Source organism: Numida meleagris, chromosome 3, assembly GCF_002078875.1.
Source record: "Numida meleagris isolate 19003 breed g44 Domestic line chromosome 3, NumMel1.0, whole genome shotgun sequence".
Taxonomy (NCBI): Eukaryota; Metazoa; Chordata; class Aves; order Galliformes; family Numididae; genus Numida; species Numida meleagris.
In genome coordinates, this window is record NC_034411.1 from 70,352,841 (window position 1) to 70,377,499 (window position 24,659).

At 36.1% G+C, this 24,659-nt stretch overlaps 1 protein-coding gene and 1 long non-coding RNA gene across 8 annotated transcripts in view; one reads left to right on the plus strand and one right to left on the minus strand.

The window, feature by feature from the left end:
- The window catches only part of LOC110395431, a 44,699-nt gene extending 42,496 nt beyond the window's left edge, over positions 1–2,203 (plus strand). Inside the window, exon 4 of the long non-coding RNA XR_002436382.1 lies at positions 130–2,203. This is a non-coding gene — a long non-coding RNA (uncharacterized LOC110395431). The remainder of the gene's footprint in view (positions 1–129) is intronic.
- GRIK2 (glutamate ionotropic receptor kainate type subunit 2) overlaps positions 1–24,659 on the minus strand; it is a 461,962-nt gene that overhangs the window by 224,529 nt on the left and 212,774 nt on the right. For all 7 annotated transcript variants that reach the window (XM_021389815.1, XM_021389816.1, XM_021389811.1 and 4 more), the window contains 2 exons: positions 22,270–22,437; positions 17,599–17,856 (listed from right to left, as the gene is read on the minus strand). In XM_021389815.1, the coding sequence (XP_021245490.1) occupies positions 17,599–17,856; positions 22,270–22,437 (426 nt within the window). The remainder of the gene's footprint in view (positions 1–17,598; positions 17,857–22,269; positions 22,438–24,659) is intronic.

Below are 24,659 nucleotides of genomic sequence, written 5' to 3' on the forward strand. Positions count from 1 at the left end.
AGTCAGACTAGATAACCTCTTAACTAATCTATCCAATTTAGACACAAAGTTGTAGAACACTTCAATATTATAGAACATCATCACATAATTCACATGAGAGTACTCAATTTTTCTTTTTTGTTTATACAGGTAACAAAACACAAAAGCAGAAGAGGATGACTAATGCCTTTGCAGTCTTCTTCAATACTTTACAATTCCATTTTGGATTACTCAACCTTCACTATGGAAGTAGATGCAGTAATATTTTCCCCCAAATGCTCTTGTTCGCAGCAGCATGATAGCGTATGGTGTGGTATGCAGATCACTGACTGGTCTGAGACCAATACTGAATAATAGGTTAACTGTCTTCAAACAACAGGATAAAGACAGGTCTTTTATAAAGTAGCGGTTTATTTCAACATTAGAAAAAAAAGGTGTGCTAACTACTGTCTTGCATTGGAGGGTAGTCAGTAGCAGTAAAAAGGGTTACAGTTCATATTGTTTCCAGACCACATATAGTTCGCTGTATTCACTGAACTGTCAAAAACCAGAACCTCTGCTTAGTATTTTCATCAGCAGGATCAGAGCCTAAATAAAGTGCTTTTAAAATTTGAGATAGCTCACTTTACTGCATCAAAAACAATAGTGGAAATAACTAATTATTATTTAGTTATCATCACAGGCCATTGTCTAGTATAAAAAAATATATAGCATTTTGTCTTATTCCTAAATATTCTTCCTGGTTAAAACTGAATGTCAAAGCTACCTTGACTTCACAAAAAAAATGTGTAATAAATCATGAAAGTATACTATAGTCTCAGTAAGAAATTGTGATAAGCTCCGCAATAAAGAGAATTTACTTTTGTTTTGGTGCGTATCCTTTTTGCGAATTACATTTTTTGTTCAATGACATAAAACTGAGAGACTTTAACAACATAATACTTCAGTGATGCTCTTTTCGTGATGCTTTTGGACTGCAAAATGGCCTTAGCTCTAATCTCCAACTGAATTAGAGAAATAGAGAAAAAATCTGAAAGAGAAAATCAGATACTTCTATTTTATCATCCCTCCCTTTTTGACCCTGCAAAGGATCCGCATTATCTTAATGCTGCTGGAATTAGCTGGAACAGGAATTATAGCTTATTACATGAGATCTTCTCAGATTAAGACTGTAGATCTGGCATAGGAATTCAATATATCGCAGAGTTTTAAACAGTCCACACAAATGCATCTTGCTTGAGGGATTTATGAAGACGATAGAAAGAGCAACTCTCAGAGCAACAGAGCGTTAGTTCAGCTCTTGGTTAGCTGGGTAGATTTCCCTGAGGTCAACCTTGCTATGCAGTTAATTTAAGAAATTTTTTTGTCACTCACATGTCTGTGTTACAGATGCAACATTTTGCATTTCATCATGAACTTTTGGTAACACTCCTAGAACACACATACACATTGTTCAAACTGAGACAATTGTTACCTACAGCTAAATAATCTATGAAATTTCTATTTTCCATGAAACATTTCTGTAGGATCTCCATTAACAGCAAGTACTGTGAAGAAATAAACCCAGAAATTCGGTATGTGCTGATAATCTTCTTACAAAAATATAATGTGAAACACGATAACATTTTTTCTACTTAACAGTATGCCAATATTTAAGGTTAGAGCAAAATATCTTAGCTCAAGAGGGGATAAAAATAATTCCATATGTTCCAGATTATTTTTAATATCTTACTTGATACAGTCAATTGGAAACTTTTCAACAATAATAATTTTGACATATTACATTATATCTGGTGTGTCTAATTTTAGGTTTGTCCTGCTTTGCTTACTTCATATTTTTTTCTGTTCTGCCTTGAAAAGAAAATAAAAGTCAACACTAAAGAAAGACAGAAACATCACTGCACTTGTTGACAATCTTTAGCAGAGATGCTGAAGGCAGAACAGATATGACTAGACCTGGTCTCATGAATAAATCTCATCCACGCTTGCTAAGACAAAAAGAAGTAATAGGTAGAATATAGATGACCTCCACATAAATGGCAGATATGAGCCTACATGATTGTGAAAACAGTACCTTTAGAAACTATAACTTGAATAAAACTTGCCACACTTACCTCAAATGCTATCTTGGTATTTAGAGAATCAATGTATTTAATGGAAACCGAAATGGATTTGATGCTTGACTTCTAAATGCCTCAACTAAATAAACATGAGCCATCTTGAAGAGGTGTTGTGTTTTTTGTTTTGTTTTGTTTTTTTTTAAGCTGAAAAGATTGTGCATTTACTACAGATTATCATTTTCAGATGATCTAGAACAATTGTTCAAAAGTGAACCTCTGACGTAAACAAAATCTAGCATACGCTACTGCCCTTAATGACTGTCAAAAATAACAGATGATAGTGTGTCAGCAAAAACACTTAGGGTTGCCTCCAAGCCTTTCCAGTTCTTTAAGGCTAAAAACATAAAGCAACTGGAATGTGTGATCTTGAAATGAAAAAAATAAGATGATTTCAGACTGACAGAAGGGTAGCATTTCAAAGCTGTGATTTTCTCAAAGGTAAAGTCCTGCCAGTTTCTCGCTCGCTTTGATTTCCATGCACTTCCACTTAAGAACTCTGACAAATCTGGGACAGATAGATAGTATGACACACTCTGTTGGAAAGAAAAAACCTAGCATTTGATACTCAGTAGTTAAATATGACCAAGAAGACAGACAGAAAGACTGTCCTTCTAAATAAAGTTACTTCAAATCAAATAGTGCTGCAAAATGTGCTGCCATATAAGCTGCTGATATACAAGCTGTCAAGTCTACAAACTAGAGACATACATCTATTTGAACTATTTGCATAAAAAAAAGGCAGGTGAAGGGACAAAGCAGGACAGGGGTGGACAGGAATGTACAGGTCTTGTATTTCTGAGATATTCAGACAGTAAAAGGAACTTCAGGAAATAGCTGGATTTTAACATGCAAGCAATATTTAGTGGAAAAAGTCCTGTGTTGCACCAAAAATTTGCAATAAACAGTAGGTGATAACAACTGGAAGCCATACTGAGTATGGGAGATCAGATGTTGTGAAGCTCCTAAAAACAGATTTGTGTCATGTGGAAAAGAGATGACAGTCAGTTTCACATGACACGAATCAGTATCTCAAGGGGAAAGTGGTTTCCTAAAAAATTCAAATTCAGCATTTTTCACATACCAAAGTTTAGAAGGAAATCTGATTGTTCTTTCTCGATTGCAGCTGTTCTTTTAAAACATTGTTTACTTAGAAGGTCCAAGTGCCTAACATATTTGAAGTTGTTACATTGTTCACTGAAGACAAAGACAGGAAGGATAGTTACAGTTGTCAAAAATGTTAAAATGGAAGGAAGGAAGGAAAAGAGGGAGGCTGCTTTTCTCTGCTGCAAGTCCATAGGTTCTGAAATTGTAGTAAGCAAATCCAGGGCATTCTAAATTGACCTGTCCCTTACTGTCCTCATTTCTTGGTGACTTTTAGAGTTTTGATCTTATCCAAGATTACAGAATGGTCAAAAGTGTTTTGTGGCCTATAGAGGCTTCTGAAGTTAATGTCTTACAATAGTCCTATGAATAAACACTGCAGAGACTGCAGAGAGTAAGAGTCAACAATTCCTTTAATTTATTCCAAGCTTTGTTGTGTTTCAGAGCATCAACCGTGAGGGTGAACAAAGTACACACCACTTCATGTTCTCCTCAAGAACCTAACTGGGCAGTTAAAGAATTAAAAAGTAAAGCTCTCCTCTTTATAGGTCTTGCTATGATCAGATTTCTTCAGAGGAAGAGAACATCCCACCAAAATTTAAAATAGAAGATTATGGATTTACCAGAGCAATTGAAAACTGTGAAGAACAGTGATAAATATAGTCTCTTCTTGATAGGTTACCTATGTATCTGAGAGGGAAGTGATGAACAATAAGCAGAGCACCACACTGTGAAGATAGCACAGAAGCTGCAGAAACTGCCAGAGGAACCTGAACATGAGGAAAGGGGAGACGAAAACCTGCAAACGCACACCTCTGTAGTGCACTGACTGGACCTCAATGCTGGCACAGTACAGGGATGCCTGAAACAAATGAATAAGTATTTATGGCTTCATAACTGCCAGGGTACATAAACTGTAGTGAACAAATTTCTCAAAATATATTTTAAATAAAAGGAAATTTGAGACACAGTACTCTTGCTCCTGCTGCTATGTATATCATAATATTTTATTCTAGTAACAGTTGACGTTTAATGTGTTCCAGCCATGGGTACTGTTCATTAAGTTCAGATGAATTATGTAGGGCACAAAACATGTTTCGATCTATTACTTTTGGTAGTCCACTCAGCCAACCAGTGGGCCATTTGCTACAAGGAATATTTGTTCATCCTCATCCACACTTTAAAAAGCAAATCCACATTGTCACGACTTCAGCAGCTCCAGCTTGCCAGGTTCCCCTGGGAAGGCTGTCAGAAAGCACAACCCCAGGTGAGGCAGGGCAACCGCTGCCATTACATGCCCTGCAGGCACAATGCATGGTGGGACAGGCACAGTGATGGTGACACTGTGTCATGGCTGGCATTGCTACCCTACAGCTTCATACTACAAAGGAACGCCTGGCAGAACCAAATCTGCACTATGATGAGCATACCTGCATCTGGTGCTTTTATTTCTAGGCAAGAGCCCCACTGGGTGAAGCGCTGAGAAGGACGTCCTCACTCAGGCATTGCTGGGAACTGATACTGTAAACATTTTGCAGGGCTGGATCATGCTTCAAAAGCAAAGTCTCGCAAATATAAATCAAAGGCTGAACGTCTTTCTAGTACATAAACTACTAGAAGTACATGAAGTGCTGGAAGTGCTAGATTGTTTTGCCTGCAATGCTTTCCAACTATTCCAAGGTTTATTTTTTTTCCTCTTTTTTTTCCTCAGTTAGATATTGAGCTGCGGGTAATTATTTTTTGCCAGAGAAAAATTTATGCACTGAAAAGACACAATGTAAAAGAACAACTTGAAATACAGCACTTGGGGCAAGCTGTGGACAGCAACTGCTTCCTCACTCCTGACTGCTGCCTATCATCTCTTCCCCCCTGTACCCTAAAATCCCTAAGAATGCTAAAGTAGTAGCAGCAACAAAAACCAAAAACAAATAAACAAACAAAAATAATACAAACAAAAGTACACATACATCTAGAGGATAAAAACAACACGTGGTTCAGAAGTGAACAGGCGATCCACATATGATAAAAATAAATTCTGCCACTGCTTCCAGTTCTGCTTTCAACAGCTATAAGACATACTTTTTAGGGTTTTCCCCAATAGAAGTAGCATTTTTCAGTAACCAAACAAGAGCTCTGGCTTGTTTAGTCTCTTTAGCATATAGGCCTAAATACAGAAGATGATGCTAGACAAATTCCTTGTCTGCTTTCTTTTCCAAATATTGCCAAAATTTCTTCTGTATTTTCACTCTTTTTCTCATATTGTTATGACCCATTTGTAAAATTCTAAAAGTCAAGAAGGACTACTTTTTCCTACTCTGGCCAGTCATTTCTGGAACTCCACTTCTACCATCTATGTATGGTTAGCACACAAGGTAGTTTGAGATCAAATAAGCATACGGTATGTACAGAGTAACTATAAATTTTATAAATTGAGCTACTGTTAATCCCCAAATAACTTTCATTTCTGTTGTTTGACATTAGATAAAATGGTCAGTTTGGTTATTCAGGATCAAAGTAATAAGCTGACAAACGCTGAAAAATAAGGCTTCTGGAAAACCAACAGTCAGTTTCAAAAGTATGTAGCTCATGCGTAGCTAATCAGAAAAAGAAATATCAGAGCCTCTAATGAATAGAGAAATATCATATGAGAACCACAAAAGTAGCAAAACTAAGGAGAAAACAAATCCATAGTTTCACCATGATTTTGAGGAGTGCAGCACAAAAGCAAAGATTTTAGCCTGGAATACCTTCAATGTAAGTAATTCATAATATAAAATACAACATAGTCATCAGGTAAATACTGACTTCTAAAATAAATAAAGAATGCAAAACAATATTTGTCAACAAAAAATCTATTTTTTAACAGTATAGAAATAATTGGTGCATTTTGGGAATGTACTTCCTGCAGTTTCTTTCACGAGGGACACCTTTTTCCTGTCCCTTTAAACTCTCAATTCCTTCTTTTAGCAGCCACTGTGACAGAGTCTTACCTCTGAATGGCTGGAAAGAATGCGGTGTGAGTAACTCTTTTCAGAAGCTGCCATCAATTCATCTTTAAGAAGAATCCTGAAGGAGTAGTTTGTGAGCTCTCCAGCTGGCATCTTCCTCCAAAGAGATCAATCACATTACCTCCTCGACATGTTCAACTTCAACCAGTCCAGGAAGCAAGAGCCCCAAGTTTGTTTTAAAACCTGTGTCTCCAGCTCAGCAGTCTTGCAAGCCATTGCTATGCCACCTGGCCTGCTCATCAAACTATTTATCATTTCCATTAATGCTGCCTTTGTGCTGTACAGGAAGAATGCAAGCAAATGCACTTTGCAATAGGCTGAACACATGAACCTTCTTCTGTACAAAGGAACAGTAATGCTCTTTTAAAGGCTACTTATATCTACAGAATCTCAAAAAAATTCAAATTAATAATACATTGCTTTGGTGAGCTACCAGAATATTTTCAGCAAGTTGTTCCTCTCACACTGCTCCGTACACTTCTTCTCTCCCAATGTCCCTCTGCTAAATTTTTCTGCTTAGATCTCAGGAAAATATCATTATATATTGGGCTTTTAAAGGAATGTGTGTAAGAGGGAGGAGAATGTCAGTTTGTTGTTCATTGATAGCATGCTTCCCATCAACCAAAACAGTTCATTGCTGTAAAATGATTCACAGATATTAAAATGATTCACAGACATTGAACATCCTGAACAGATTACCAAAAAACTTACAAGTTTAGTTATATCTTCCTCCTCCTCCATATAAAAACCACCTCTAGTGAAAAGATTAAAAAAAAAAAAAATCCTTGAGAAATTGCACCTGCTAGCAGGACTACACAAATAGTGGGCTGTTCTATGTTCTTTGGACACAAGAACATAATACTGAAATGCCATTAAGAAAATCATAAAGAAAATACAAATGAAGGGAAAAGACAGTTTAACAGACATTACTCATTTATTCATATTTAGCCTATTTACTACATTAAGATCACTTTACTCAATTCTGGCAGCATAAAACATGCTTAAAATTGATATCTGTTAAACATACTTAAACACAGTATGAATATAGTGTAAAGTGTTCTTAATAGACAATGAGCTTTAAGGAAGAAGACTGCAGATATGTAATCCAGAAAAGTATATTTTCACTAAGAAGATAAAATCAATATAGCTCTTTGTTACCAGATTTAGAGTTGAATATTTTAGCAGGATTTTTCTGTCTTGCATTTGAAGCATTAGAGAATAATCACAATACTACTTGTGCATGTGTGTATATATATATTTTCTAATTTCTGTTCTTACTAGGAAAATACACTACATCGGTACATTACCAGCACTGTATCAGTGAAAAGAAAAAGAGTATATGGTAACTGACTTCAATAGCATTTTGGCCAAAGTAAATTATATTTAACAAACCCTTTGTCAAGAAACATAGGTGTTCCATTTAGAAAAACTCGAGCTGAAAATATAGAAATTAGATTTATTAGGGCAAACCAAGAGGCACACATAATTCATTATAGTATTAGTATTTGATGGAATGAAATCTGGAGGTTTCTTTGGATAGCAAAATTCCCTTCTTGGGAAAGAGTTTAGATTTATAGGAGTTCTTTTATCATAAAACTACCTTTATGTACTTACCTTTTTTTCTAAAGCATACTCTGCGATCTACCACCTCCAAGTCTTCTCCAGAGGTGCAGAATTCTTGTGTATAAATCTAAATGGCCCTAGACTATGCTGACATATTTTCTTATATGTTACGTTCCAAGCTTCACCATCCACACATATGGTCTTTCAGTTATAGAAACACACATAAATAAGGTAAAATGTTTCCAAACCATCCATTTATGAATAATTCAAATTGGTTTTTGTTGTTGTTGTTGTTGTTTTCTCTTGGAGGGGGGATCTCTGGGGGAAAATATATTACTCTTGAGCTTAATACTTAAAAAAGAAAAAAAAACGTTTTGAGTCACACAGTATGACAGGGTTAATAAAAGTTATCTTACTTTCAAGAGAAAACACTTTTCAAAAGTTTTCTCTTACATGAATCCATGCCAGTAGTTGGAGAATAATTGTCAGTTTAGCTAGGTAGTTCAGTTGCCATAGGGATAAAAATCACTGAAAAAGAAAACCAAGGATCTGACTCCAGTAGTCAGATATCCACTGGGATACTCTGCATATTACTTAATTTTTTTTTGTCTTAGCATCTAGTTTACTTTACAGCTCTTTCATCATGAAGTACAACTAAAGTACAGTAAAATAATCTTCTTTATTTTTTCCTTAAATAAGGTAGGCTAAGCACTTCAGACCATGTATGTTTGCACATGTGTTTTAAAGTTAGTTTCAAACAGCTGATCCCAGTTCAATCTGTTTACAGAAAAAAAAAAAAAAAAAGCTCTTCACATAAACACTTTACAACACCACAGTGAAAAAGGCCTATAACACCTCCCACACACTTCAGTGGAGGGAATCAGTGCACTGTTCAAGTTCAGCAGAGACCTTAAGTTCACGGAATGGTCTTGTTCATCCAAAGAAGATGAAGAAAATGATTTTCTTCACACCCTCAGAGTACTTATCAGCTGCAGCATACAGCAATTTGAGGGAAAAAAAAAAAAAAATTCCTTCCCTCACCTAGCCAAGCCGCTTTCCATCATCTATAAGCATTCCTGGTCAACTGGAGAGGTCCCAGAAGACTGAAGACTTGCCAGTGTGACTCCCATCTACAAGAAGGGTTGTAAGGAGGATCCAGGGAGCTACAGGCCTGTCACCCTGACCTCAGTGCCAGGGAAGGTTATGGAGCAGATTGTCCTGAGGGAGATCATGCGGCATTTGCAGGACAACTAGGGGATCAGGCCCAGCCAGCATGGGTTTGTGAAGGGCAGGTCCTGCTTGACCAACTTGATCTCCTTCTATGATCAAGTGAGCCACCCGGTGGATGAGGGAAAGGCTGTTGATGTGGTCCACCTAGACTTCAGCAAAGCTTTCAACACTGTCTCCCACACTATTCTCCTGGAGAAGCTGGCAGCCCGTGGCTTGGACAGGTACACTCTTTGCTGGGTAAGGAGCTGGCTGGAGGGCCGGGCCCAGAGAGTGGTGGTGAATGGAGTTAAATCCAGCTGGTGACCGGTCACGAGTGGTGTTCCCCAGGGGTCGGTGCTGGGGCCTGTCCTTTTCAATATCTTTATTGATGGCCTGGATGAGGCCACTGAGAGCACCCTCAGTAAATTTGCAGATGACACCAAGCTGGCAGGAAGTGTCAAAATGCCTAGGGGTAGCAAGGCCCTACAGAGAGATCTGGACAGGCTGGATCTCTGGGCTGAAGCCAATGGGATGAGGTTCAACAAGACCAAGTGCTGGGTCCTGCACTTTGGCCACAACAACCCTAGGCAACACTGCAGGCTTTGGGCAGAGTGGCTGGAAGACTGTGTAGAGGAAACAGACCTGGGAATATTGGTCAATACTCAGCTGAGCATGAGCCAGCATTGTGCCCAGGTGGCCAAGAAGGCCAACGGCATCCTGGCTTATATCAGAAATAGTGTTGCCAGTAGAAGTAGGGAAGTCATTCTCCCTCTGTACTCAGCCCTGGTAAGGCCCCACCTCGAGTACTGTGCCCAGTTTTGGGCCCCTCACTGCAAGAAAGACATTGAGGCCGTGGAGCGTGTTCAGAGGAGGGCGATGAAGCTGGTGAGGGGTCTGGAGCACAGGCCTGATGAGGAGTGGCTGAGGGAGCTGGGATTGTTCAGTCTGGAGAAGAGGAGGCTCAGGGGAGACCTTATTGCTCTCTATAACTACCTGAAGGGAGGTTGTAGTGAGCTGGGGGTTCGCCTCTTCTCTCTTGTAACTAGCGACAGGATGAGGGGGAATGGCCTCAAGTTGCCCATCTCCAATCTCAAGTTGGAGATTTAGGCTGGACATTAGGAAACACTACTTTTCTGAAAGAGTGATCAGGCGCTGGAACGGGCTGGCCAGGGAGGTGGTTGAGTCACTGTCCCTGGAGATGTTCAAGAAGTGTTTGGATGTTGTGTTGAGAGACGTGGTTTAGTGGGGTTATCAGTGGTAGGTGGATGGTTGGACTGGATGATCTTGTAGGTTTTTTCCAACCTAGGTGATTCTATGATTCTATCTCTACATTTAGAGTGCATTAATATAAGCAAAAGCAGTAATATCATTGAAGAAAATAAAGAAAACATTAAGACTCTTAGATTAGATTTGTCATATCTACTGTCCATCAACATATGTGACAATGCATGTGGTTCTATTATTGTAAGATTTATTTAAAATATTGCTGTTATTCAGTTTTGTGGTTGTCAAATGAACAAGTTCTGAAAAATTTAGCAATAGATGACAGCAATAACAATTAACAATCCTGGGCAATTCAAAGGAATTCTTGTAATACTAGGAAGTCTGATCTCTCAAGTGGCTGACATCTATGAGCAGTGCGGTTTAATGAGGGTAAAAAGCATAAAGAGATCTACTACAGTCAAAGGACAAAACAGTCTATTGTCACAGCTGTCAGAATCAATGTAAAAAGAAGCTGAAGAATAAGTTTAGACATTTCCAGCAATACTTAAAGAGAAATAATATCTACTGTAAATCAGGATAGACTTGGCAGAAGAAAAAGCATATGTGAACACTCTAAACTGGACTTTACACTACGTAAGCACATTTATTCTTGGAGACTAAAGCAGATTTTTTTTTTTTTTTGCTATAGATGTTGACAGTGCAAGAGAGAAAATCTGCAAATGAAACTAAAATATAAAAAGATGGGATTATTTGATCTAAGCCTAATTTAGAGCAATTGAGAAAGGGCTTGATACTACAAGTGCATTTCACAGTGTTCCACCAACCAGTAACAAATTATGTTAATACTGATGTAGGAGTGAAAACACGGTTAAATTTGGGGAAATCGGAGTTGTTTAAAATGTCACATGCAAAATATGAGATTGTTTCCATTTTCCTGTTTTCATTTTTAGCTAAATTGTTTTGCCTTTCACATTTTTCTCAATTTGAAAATAGTGAATAAAATGTATCAGTATTCAAGAAGGCAAGAAACAAAAATTTTGATCATACATACCCTAGCCAGCTCTCTATAAAACTTAAATACTTATGTTTATTCAAACCCACAAAAATACATTCATTGACAGTCCAGTAATTCCTGGAAATACGGCCTCCTTCTGCTCCTTAGGCTTACAGAAAAATTCTTTAAAGTGCTTGATTTTAGTTTTATTTTATATTGAGGCAAATACTGTGTCTTGTTCCAGTAAGTTTGAATTCAATTCTTGGCAAAAGAACAAGGAGTTCATGTTTTCTTGAAAGACAAGCTGAACTCATGCATTATGTTTAACTTGATGATATTTAATTTTCTTTTCAAATAATTAATTTAAATCTCCAAAAAATTGTCCTCAAAGAACAACTGCACGTCCTTTTATCAAAAAGAATAAGTGTATTAAACTTCCTTCTTTTCAGACAACTAGCTAAAGTAGTTCTTACTACTGTAGGTGGTCTAAAATACTTTGAAAGTGAAATACTAACTTCACAAAATCCTCTTTACCTCTGATATTTTCATGTAGCATCATGAAAATTATTTTTGAGCTTTATCAAATAATAATACAATAAATTTCTTTGAAAAAGTATACGCTAAACTGATCAGCTACATCCATACACCACAGTCAGGTTTAACACAGAATTACTAATTAAATGTTCACGTGAAATTACTGTGCACAGCACTTGAAACACTCTGTACTGAAAAGATACTATGTGATATGTAAACAATCTGGACAATATTTCTGCATTCTCCAAAATCAGATCAAAATTATTAGCAATTTTAATTATTACAACCCTACTAAATCTGAATTTGTTATTTAAGGACTAAAAAGAAAAAGAGCTCATCCTCAAAGAGAAGTTTCTGTAAAATTGGGGATGTCTTTATGCAAATGCATTCCCTCTCTGATTCAGTGACAGAGCAGATGTGGAGCAGAACTGCATGCTACTCCAGCTGATATGCATAAGAAGCCTGAAGACTGCTTTGTTTCCCATTGCAAATGTATCCCTCTTTTAGATATTCATTCAATTCACTCAATTAAAAAACATCAAATAACTGGTTATTGATTGATAGTGCACAAATTGAAATGCACAAAAATATTTACTTTTAACGTGCTGTGATAAGCTATCCCATCCCACTCTGAATCTTTGATAAGTTTTATATACAAGTCTATTTATTTACAGAGACTACCCAGTCTCTGTAAATAAATACCAGACTACCAAGTACAGCCAGGTGAATTCTTCACCTGCTTCAATGAGCTAGAATAAATGCTATCTAAAATTGCACATAACAAAAGATTATAAATACACAAAAATCCACAGATACATTTTTTTATGTTACTGACAGCTAATATAAATCCAAAAAAAGACCAGTGCAGTAACTTAATAGCAATTTATAATATAAAAGGATTATCACTGTATGTCTTTTCCTTTGCAAGACCTTCTGCTTATGTCCCCTAGATTAAACCTACCCCCTTTTAGTCTTTCCTACCACATATTTTCATAAGCTTGACTAAATCCACCCCGATTTAGTCTTTCCTACCACATAATATTTTTGTAAGCTTCTAATGTGATGAACCCTCACCTTTCTTCACACAAAACTATTAAGAAAAATTAACACAAATTTTGCTTTCTTGAGTATCGTAACTTGTGAGCTTATTGCCTGCATATGTAATTTTTATGTTCAAAGTAGAATGTGACTCTTGTCTTTTCAGTTTTGCTGGAAAACCATAACCACTTTTTTTTTTTTTTTTGCATCCTTTTGACAAGGATGCATGAGGATCCTATTTCTCTAATATGAATAGAAATAAGCCACTTAGAACAGTGTGACTTTCTGAAACCTATGTTTATCAGATATACTGCATTCTCCTAACCTAAAGTGTAAGCTGACGTGTCAAAGGAGGAAATTTTATGCTTTTTGATCTTTATAAAGCTAAATAGATAATTACTCATCACCTTGAAACCTTTAAAGTGCTTTAATGTAAACATTGCAGCATTTTCCAGGGACAGAAATTCATGGGACAGGCCTATAAAATAAAGAAAGAAATCTCACTGTATCCTACCCAATTTTAAACAGGTTCCAATTTAAGAAAGTAGTTACTAGGAACAGATGGATGAATCTAAGGAACCAGGACAAATACACTTCAGAGCTTGGATAAATGTCTAACTTGAGATAAATCTAAGCTTTTCTAACTTTTCCAGACTTCTAGAACTTCACCACCTACCATCCATGACTTCTCAAAACAAAATAACTAAGAGACCTAAGATTACTTCATTTTGAAGTGTTTAAAAAGTCTCTTAGTCAAGTGATTTGAAAACTTAGGACATTTGGTAACTTTTGGTTTGTTTTATTCAGTTTCAAAATTAGCCATCAATGCCATCACAAGCCATCAATGAATGCTCTTTGCTTTTGACTCCAATTAATTTTGTTGGAAGAAATTCCAGTTTTAATGACATTCACTTTCTTTAATTCAATATATTTTTTCTGTTCTTTACTTTCACAATAATAAAAGATTATTTTCCATTCCTAAGCACTTACTCACCATCAGAAATATCACAAGAAACTCACATGCATGTGCATTCAGTATTTTAAATGTCAAAAAAATTCAGCATACATTCCAGGAGTTTGCAACCTTTCTAAGAATATTGTAAGAGCTATGTCCTTCTGTAAACGTGTAATTTAGAATATTTGTTGAGATGAAACCTTTGCCTTTTATTAGTTTTGTTACATGATTCCGAAGAAAGGAAGTAAGAAAAAATTCCTCCAATTAATTTTCAAGTTTAGTCATTTATTTGGATTTTGATCCACAGAAATTGCACTGTTGGTCTCTGCAAATGTCTCCTACTGCAGTGTGGATCACTGTGGACTGTGCTCTCCAATTTTATTCAAGACATCTCTCCCTATTTCTGCATACTATCTATTATTGTACAAACTTTACCCTTGTATATAAAATTTACAACCCTGAAATATATTCTACTGCATGCCTGCAATGTCATTTTGTATGTTTATTATTATATATCACCAAGATTGAAGTCTTGTTTCTAAATTTCCTACATTTAGGTGAAATGCACTGTTATTGTATTGTCAAATATTCAGTCCAGCATTCTCAATTCATTTTGTTACTTCTTTCTCATTCTGCTAAGAACAGACCTTAGTTCACATATGTGTTTATAAAGAAGAACAGCTTTTCACATAAATTTATGGGTTACTCAGTTCATTTACATAAAAACAAAGATATGAGCAACCTTTTTCAGGCCATCTTATCATCTATCCTTGTTCACTTACCTGTCTGATTCTCTGAAGTTTCTTAAGCATATAATACTTAGATAAAAATTTTCTTCCTGAGCTAAGATTTACTTTGAACCTGTTACAAACTTTTTTCCTTAATCTTTTAGCAATGTTACCCACTTCCTGTCGCCATGTACCCATTTTCTGCAATATATTTAATTTCATTATAAATTTGCAATAATTGCAAATTTTCAGTACGGAAAAAAACGTTCTCAAGATACAGCACATCTGGAAATAAGAGATAAGAAATATAGAAATAAGATAATGTGGATTTTTATACTAGTCCCAGGAAGGAACTAGTTTTATTTACAAATCAGTGCTACTAAAATAATATTGTAAAAAAATATTAACAAAATGCCATCTTTTTCCTTCATTTGAATTAAAGCAATGCGTTCAGCACTGAAGACCAACATAAAACATTTCTGAAGCCATTTTACAGGCTTTTAGTTTGGCTTCTGTTCATAGATGCAACAGATTTTTGGTGTTTATACTCATTCACTCAAGACCAAAACAAATGTTAATTAAGAAAAAATCTCAGAACCATGTTTACATCAATTTGATCTGCATAAAGCATTAGTTGCCAATACAAGTGCCAGTATAATTTAAAGGTACCAGCATCTAACCATTCATGTATACTTTGCTTTGGAATTCTTTTGGATTTACAAACTTATTTAGAATTCATCTGCCCGTTTTTCTTAGGACAAATTGCAATATGCACTAAAAACTTTGATATTTTGTAGAAGATAATTTACTGTTTTGAGATCACTTAAAACTATTAGGACATGCAGGGGATGAACATGCTGTCATTTTCCCCCTTTTCTAAAAACAATTGACTGTAGCAAACCTGTAAGCTTAAAGGACTTAATTAGTATCCAGGGACAGTTTAGTGTTATTTTATTAACTAAGAGACTGTAAATTACTTTAAGGAAAAAAAAATCAAATCTAACCTATCTCTGCTTAACTCCTGCCAGACCTTTTATGGGAAATTCCAGTTAAAAGGAACATACTTTGCAGTTTAGAATGATCACAGGAAGCAATACTTATCTTCAGACTAGCAAGAAAAATGTTCATGAGCCTGATTCCAATTTTTAGGTTGTACAACAGATGGACTAAATGAAAAATGTCTCATGGGTGTTAAGATGAAGGGAGAAAGGAAGACATAGAAGGAAGCAGAATGTAGACACTATTTGAAGCAAAGAAAAAGTTAGTGCAGTAATATTCAAACAGAGATTCACATGAAAAGGAGACAAATTATTTTTCCCTGAAAGAACAGGCTCATCTAAACAACTTTCACCATGCCCTAAGATAGTACTAGGACAGTACGCTTTATCATAATATTAACACCTTTGCCCATTCTGTGATCATTTTTGTTTTTATTACCTTATCCTCATTGTAACAGACTGCATCTATTCTTACTGAAACTTTACTAAGAAGTAACATTCTTGACTCATTATTACTTCATCCTATTTCTAGAGTTTTGACTCTTCCTCTTCACTCTGTATTCAACCTGACCTTTACTGTCTCTAGTGTTACTGACTGTATCACTTTAGAAGCATCTCAGTCCCCAGTTTCATCAGGACACGACCTCCATTCTTTCCTGTGCCAAGTTATCCTGCTTTCTACATTACAGGATCCCAAACATCTGAAGCAGGTCTCCTTTAAATGTATTCTGGATGTTGTAAAACCGTTCTTCAAATGATTTAAATAAAAGTTAAATATTTCAAATTTATGTAAATTGAAATTTATAACCATTTAACTAAAATACAAATTACTTTTCCAGTCTTCATTTGATTAAGATTTGAATATTTCTTTTTACTTCCTGTCATATTTCAAAGCAAGAGTACAAAAAAAACTCAAAAAAAAAAAGAATTAAAAATGAAGTAAATATTTCTTCCCTTAAGTCCGTAACTCTAAACTCAAAAGTTTGATTATGTCTTTGGTAACATCAGCCATCAAGCCTCCAGAATGACAGCCTCTAAATTTCACTGATGTGTTCTTGTCTTCCATCTCTGTTTCCTTCTCACCATTTACTAGCTACATGAACTTCTTATTTGAACTTATATTTAAGTAGCCATTCTGACCTGGTGTAACTGGTGTATCTAGCAGAGTTAGTCTCACTACAGGTAGCTTTACCATGTAACACATATTGATTTTTTCTTGCTTTCATATTAGTATTTCAGATTCAGATAGATAGTGTTAGGTAAAAAGAGTATTGACAATCTTCCTTTTCACTGAACAATGAGAAGGGTTTACCATGAGGCTTACCATGTTTTTTTCTTGTCAGTGTCAGTTTAACAACCATGGAAGAAATCATTAATATGTCCATAATATTAGATGTATCTCATTTGGCTCATTTGACTTCCTTGTATCCCCCACTACAGACAGGTTTTCCTCTTTCTAACCTCCAGTAGAAAAAACTCAAATCAGACAAGTTTTTTGAAGTTTCAAATCAAATACTACTGTCAGGGTAAACCAGAAATTTTAGGGTGAAGTTAAAGGAAAGGTATCAGATTGGGATATTTCTGCCAAAATACACAAGTTCATTTTTAAATGATGTGAATCATCTGCAAAACAAGCCTCCATATTTCCTCTGCTTTCAACTCTTCGGAGCCAAAACCAGGGCTCCTTCTGCAACTCTCTGAAAATGCAGTTACTGAAATTCCAAACAAATATGGCATCTGTTTTCTAACTTAGCTAATACCAGGAGCAGCACTCAAATGGAGCTGTTCTATTTGACCAGGCATTCTATCACACCTTTCAAATTATCATCTTTTTCTTCAAAAACTGAGTTTTAAATAAAATCAGAAGACATAGCTGTTAGCAACCATTAAGATACTGAGGAAAATGCAGACAGAGCGTGACTGATTTATTGACAGTTGAAATCTCAAATACAGAATTCAGCAACTAAAGGATAATTATGGGAATACTTATGCTAACAAATCTGTATTATTTGTTACACACTACCTTGTCAATGGAATTTCTTGTAATTAAGCTTTCTTAAAATAAAGCTGTAACAGTATTGACACCCCTCATCCTTCTACTTGTATGCATGAACATATCTGCACATAGTCATATGATATAGTCTTACCAGTGCTGTCATCATAAACAACAGTAACTGTTTTCCACTTGAAGAACTGCACAAGGTCAAGGATGGCACGGCTGAGTGAAGAGAAGTCTGGATAGAGGCTGACATAGAAGGAGTCCTTGTTGTCTGACACCTGATGTTTCCAGCGGGTCTGGATATGTGGAACACCCAAAGCGTTGCAGATGGATTGCACAGCATTAGCTGAGGAGCTATGGGATGGTCCAAAGATGGCAGCTACCCCAAGGGACAGCTGATCACAGGCTGAAGAAGAGACAGAAGTCTGTCAATGATGAGAGGAAAGAAGGCAGCGTGCCAGAAGGTATTGCACAATTCATATTAAATAAAAAGCTCTCCACGAAATATAACTTCACTGCTGAGAAAGCTCCTTTCTTCTATAACACTTAACAGATTTCAACTTCTGAATACATTTCTAAACTTTCACTATGAGCTGATGAATAGCAACACTTCTAAATAGTGCTCAGCTACGTTTAATAGACAATTCTATCAGTGGAAGTGACAAAGGCCAGCAATTGTGTATATTTTGAAAAACACTGACAAGAGAAGAGATTTACACTCAGTTGCACATTACATTTGGAAAAGGGCCATATGGGACAGTATTCTAACCTAGGCTTTTTGAACACTAACTTCTTCCTCAATACATCAACACTATTTCTACTGCAATCTTAGTTACTCAGAAAATGTGCATGTCAAGTTAAGTATAAAGTAAATGACAAAGTCCATTTACATTGACAGTTCTATGTCTGAGAAGCACATATGTTGACTTGCAAAATTTAATGGCAAATGTTTTCCCTAAAAGATAATTAAATCTCTACATGCTAATGAAAATAAATCTGAGTTCATTCTAAAATTCTGGAAATACACTGTTTTGCTACACCGACATTAATAAATAAAATTGTCCCTGAGAGTCACTGACATGATACTGCCACATGAAAGTAGCTTAGTGTTCCACTTTCCAAAATAGGATGGCCCCATCTATTCCATGTTTCAGTAGTCTCTGGTCTATTTTACTTCCTACAGTATGCTCCAGCATTATCTTGCAGAAGATGATTTGGCACACTGCAGAAAGAAGCCAGGAAAATTAAACAATACCGGAGACTAGTTTTTCAGTCCATGCCTTGCTCCTGTTCAGATCACTGCTATGGTCATAACTTTTATGAGCAAGTGCTTCTGGAATTGAGCAGGTTCTGCCTCTCTAAGGAAACTTCTTATTTGGCAGAGAGAAGCAAGGGAAAGCATCTTCATAATCCATTATGAATGCGAGTGTTTATATGAGGTTAGATTACTTAGTATTGTTACACCACCATCATTGTCCCTCACAGTTGAGGAAACAAGCAGAAGTAGAAACACGTTTTGCTGCATTATTTTCTGTCAGTAAGTCAAAATTAACTTTTTTTTAATTGTGCCCGTCCATCCTTTTCAACATGATTAAAATACTATAAGTCTTCCAAGTGCATTCCAGAAACCATGCTGGCACACCTTTTTAATCTTGCAGAGCATCAGTGGTTTAAATGAACTTCTCATATACACACAAGATCTCCATTGCATTACTGAGCATCGGATTAGGGCCTAAATGACTAGCTTGATAAAAAAAACATTTATGCTAATATTGCCCTTCCTAAGAGTAATCAACAAGCTTTATGCAAATGTCAGTAAATGGGATCACTAACAACAGCAATAGCTACCAGATGGCTTTTCAATGGGCTTTTTTTTTCTGTTTCTGTGATTTGAATAATGCAAAGCTTTCACATGTGATTTAATACAACTCTATCAGATGCATACCAATTTTTGTAGTGCATTGAAGGATATTTTGTTTGCACTTACATTACTCTTCACTGAAACAGTGTCTTGGAAATATCATCTCACCTTCAGGTTGCTCTTTTGTACAGTACCTTTAAAAATCCGTTGATATTTAGTCTGCATTCAACTTAAAAAGTATGTGTTAGTAAGAGGTCTAAACAGGCTATTTTTTGAGCCTGCCTGCTCACTGGTGGACATAATCATGAACCACATAATGAGTCAAATGCTTCAATCTCATTGTTAAAACTCTGCTTTGGAGTCATCATAATAAAATGAACCATTTTATGTTAACTTTTAGCCTTTGATTCTGAACTAAAGCACCTGTCAGCATCAATACAGTTGGCTGTATTGGGAATTGATGAAGCAAAACACTGTGAGTACTGAAAGATTACACAGATTTTTATACAGCCTGACTAGTTATAAATAAAGATTTGCATTCTCATGCAAGATGCAAACAGGAACAATAAATATATCCAATCAATGACATTTTGTCATTTTAGCTTCAGCTATTCTATTCTATCAAGAATTAGCAATATTAAGGCTAGCTTGCAACCTTCAAGCAACCCCTAAGTAAGGTCTAGAAGTAGAGTTGTCAACCCAGGAGATACTTAAAAAAATAAAAATTCAGAACAAATTTCTCCACTTTTTACAACTTCCTTCAGGAATGAGGAGAAACTATTCAATGAAATTTCACAAGGCAGAATGCATTAGAGTCAGGAAGTAGTTAAAGCTGGAAGATGAGGAGGAACGGTGAAAGAAGGGGCCAGAATTGAGGATTCATTCACTACTGGCTGAGACAGAAAGGGTAGTCTCTCAGAGCATTCTTTAACTGAGCATCCAAAACATCAGAATAACTATTCAAAAAACCTTCATTAAAGAGATAGCATACGTCCATTCTCACTCTCTCTGCTGCAAATAAATCATTTTGCTAGGCATAAATATTTAGTCCATAATATTTTTCATATATCATATATCAAAGTATCTCAGAACAATTTAAATGTTTATTTCTGTACAAATAGAGATACTGTCTATTTTCATACCTAGCATCAACAGCCTTATATTAAAATGATTAATCTGAGAAATAAACAGGTTAGCAAGATAAACTCTACGCGTTGCAAAGAAAAGGCAAAAATATTTATCATCATTTCTGAATTTATTTTTAATCAGTATTATATTCCGTTATAAAGAGGTACTTCATATACATTCATCCTGACATAGCAGCTTTTCCCTAGCTAGCATTTCTAATGTAGCATCAGATGTTTTCATTCTACTTAGCAACAAAAATCTCTTCTTGTCACTCTAACTGAAAAAATCTACACACGTTGAGGACCAGATCTCTCAGAAGATTTAAGGTCCAAACCTATCATAAGAAATACAAGTTTACCATTTCTCTAATGGATAACCTGTAACAAAGGATAACCATCCTTAACAATGGAATCTCGTTAAGGATTCATATGAATCATTCATATAAACGTTCATATGAAATTGATCTTTCAATTTATAAAAAAAATCTATCATTAAATAATGTGTAATACTATGCAAAATTTAATCTAAGTTCTGTCACAAGGTTTTGTGTTTTCAATCCAAATAGTACACATAGGACTTACTGAGTTTTCAGCTTTCTAGAATAAGGCAATGATGCAGTATAACTCATGTTGCATCATAGTGTTGTAGACTAGAATGTAAAGCAATAGCTCATAACTTCAATTGTTTGTGAGAATCAAAGATCTGAAAACTTAGGATAAAGCGTTCATAATATTTTATATTCTTGAAGAAAATCATCTGAACTGATCCTCATACGTTCGTCTGGTAACAACATTCTTAAGCACAGACTTAATTTTCAAGCTTATTTTTATGCTTTGTTCACATAAGATGAGCAAAACCACAACTACTTGCTCTCTTCCACAACACATGCCTGATTAACTATGTGACTCATACATGTGCTAAAGACATTTGTAAAGATGCACTTAAAGTGACAAAATACCTAAGATTGAATTGGAGCCTTGGTAAATATCTGAGAATGAGATTTTAGCCATGAAGCCATAAAAAATTCATATTCAGATTTTGAGCAGCCTTGATGAAGGAGAGGGTTTTGCAGGCTTTCCTCTAATGTTGCTTGAAACTGCTTCTGTATTAAGAAACCAATTTTATTTAACTCATTAAGTTTGACTGGTAACGTCAACAGAATTAAATCATATTCCCAACATAAAAACGTTAACTTCTTCATAGAGAAGTACTCTATGATTAGGGAAAGCATAACACATGGATAACTCCTACATGGGTGAGGAAGTAACTGAAATGTTACAGCTCATACGGTACACTTCAAGTTAGACATATCAGCAGCTGCACAAGTAGCTGTGCAACAGCAGGTTGTTATACAACCGACAGTTCTGAAATAAGTCAGTCTGAATATGTCCAATGGCATGCCATCAAGGGACTACACCATTGAATAGTTAGCGCTGTGAGCTGAATGCTCAGCCTTTTCAAAGCTCACTGCAAGTTGGGAGTACTTGGCATTTTCCAGGGAAAAAAGTATGTGGGAAGTGTCTTCTGACTCCAGAGGACCTACTCTCGAAAACACCCTAATCACAAAAGTCAAGAAAAAAATATTTCAGATTTCAAACATTTGAAGAAATAGTTTTTGGACAGGGCAGTGGGAACAAAGTTGACATAATGTAATATTCAAGCAGTTACCATTACAGCTTTCAAGGGGTAATCTTTACAACACCTCTTTGAAGCCAGCCACAACCTTGTACAATGTCATTGCATACCTTTATAGACAGACATTTTTTTCAGGTAGGTAAAGCAGGTGAGTTTTAGCTGCTGATTAAAGAAAATAAATAAGCAAAAGGTTACCTTTTTTGGATGCTTCAAAACTGTCATAGAGATTTATCTTTTGGGTGTCATATGTTAATGTAGTGTTTGGCAGAAGAGTTCTGTTTCTGTTGATTGTGTTCACAGCAAATCTGAAGGCTAATTCTTCTGCTCCCATTGGACCAGATTCCACACACTCAAAAATACCTCCTGGTGGTGAGGGAGAGAAAGAATAAATAAATAAATAATTAAAAAATATTATCTCCTAAGCAACAAAGGAGTCATGAAGAGAAATAAGCAATACAGTGTACCCTTCTTCTCTCTGCAATTTTACCCTTAAAATCGTAGAATCATTTAGGATGGAAAAGACCTTCAAGATCAAGTCCAACCATTCCAGTTCTCAACAAAACAGAATATACAGTATTGTTGATGCCCACAGCCCTTCTTAATTGCTTAGTTTCTAATCCCTATGAAAATCACGACGTCACATTTGACTCATTAGTGGTGCCATCCACTCTGTAACTCAAAGTGTTCCACTTAGAAAAGAGACCCCAGGCTTCCTACCTACATTTTTGCTAGCCTCATGATATACACTATCTCCTTCGCACTCTGCAGCTACAGTTGAAGAGCAAGAGCAGCTTCTACCTTACTCCAACAGCTAAACTAGGCATTGCTGGGCATGCATTATAGCAGTCTTGTTTCTTTGCTCCTCCCAGGGTACATGCCACTGGTTGCTAGCAGCCAGAACCTCTTAGGCTAGACAGACTTTTGTCTGAACCATGACATCCTGGAGCTATGGGCTTGCTCATTTACCACAGTTGCCCTGGAGAAAAATGTGGATGTGGATATGGTGGACTTTGAAATATGGCTTTGGGATAGGCACCAGGGAGGCAGGGGTCTCCATCTTCAAGGGGATCAGATTTGCCTGCGCAAAGGCATGACCTCCACTCTGGGGAGAGAGGTGCTGTGAGCTGGGACTGGACCAGAGAATGGCTGAGACCCTTGCCACCAGGAAGTGCCCTGCAGCAAAAAGCACGTGGCACTTCAGCAAGCCCATGACATGAAATACAAATTTTATGCCCATTTTTTTCCACTGAAAGATTTTCTTCTTTAATTTATATTTGCCTGAAGCTCAATACAATCTTCCTTCTTTATTGTATTTTTAATTCTCCTCTTCTCAAAGTCTTGAGATGGGGAATACCTTGTCAAAGATGCAGCCAGGATATCTAAAATAAAGATGGGTTTTGACCTCCCATATTTGTATAATTCCTAATGGGTATGGCAGTCTATCATATAAAAAGACAATTTTATGAAAATGCCAAAGTCCCTAACTCTTGTGAGTGGCAACAGCATGTATAATTTCCCATGTGCTCCACTCAGTGTTTTCTTCTCTCATACACACATTCTCTGTCCTCATGATAAATGTATCCCCTCAAAGCTGGCAGCACATGGTCTGTCATCATCAAGGTAAATTTCCATTCCTAAAGAAAACAGAGGTAGAAAAAACAATCTGCTTCTGTTGTGCTATGATTATTTTCCTGGAAGGAAGGAAAATATAGCTTCTGGTTACTACTCTTGAATATTTTATGCTAGATGGATGCTGAATTAAAAATAAGAACCTTAGAAAAATATAATTATGCCATATTTTTTTGTTTTTTAGCAGTTTCTAATTTGCAGAATGTCATTCATTTCAGATTTAGGCTATTTCTATATGTCTGCTGAAACAGTGAGGGAGTAATATCCCATAATTCAATACTTTGGATGCTGAAAGAGGTAGGTTCATCTTAACCTTCACACTAAGAGCATTGAATCATCAGGTTCCATGTCCTACTAAAATGAAAAATGGCTGAAAATGCCAAGCTCCCCCACACTACCAGCTGCTAACTTTGACCAACTTAATACTGCATTCAGGGTACTACAGTTTTTAACTGAGCTACTTGAATTTGGTGTACAACTGTGAAGTTGCACACTTATGTAGAACAGAACCTTAGGAGGAGACATATCTACATTCTGAATTTCAGAATATAGTCATAATACAGCTCATTTTCTCCAGACAAGAGCCCTTTTAAGTATATGTGGAAGTCTATGCTCCAGATATTTTCAGGATCCTCAACAAAGACACGTGTTTGAATGAGTTCAGGCATTGACAGAAATGGGAATATTCAATAGAGTGCTTCCTCTGTTGTTGCATGAGACAGACCTGAAACCCAATGCATAATTGTAAACTGCCTTGGTCTTACTCTGTTCTTGTATTTGTTACTGAATATGTAGGTAGTATCAATAAACACTAAACTATTTTTAAATAAAATATTGTATATAAAATGTTGCATACATCTACTGGGTTAATACTGGAAGACAAATCAGAAATAACACTAGTTTAAAAAAAAAAAAAAAAAGGAAAGCAAATGAATAGAAAGGATTGTCTTTGCACT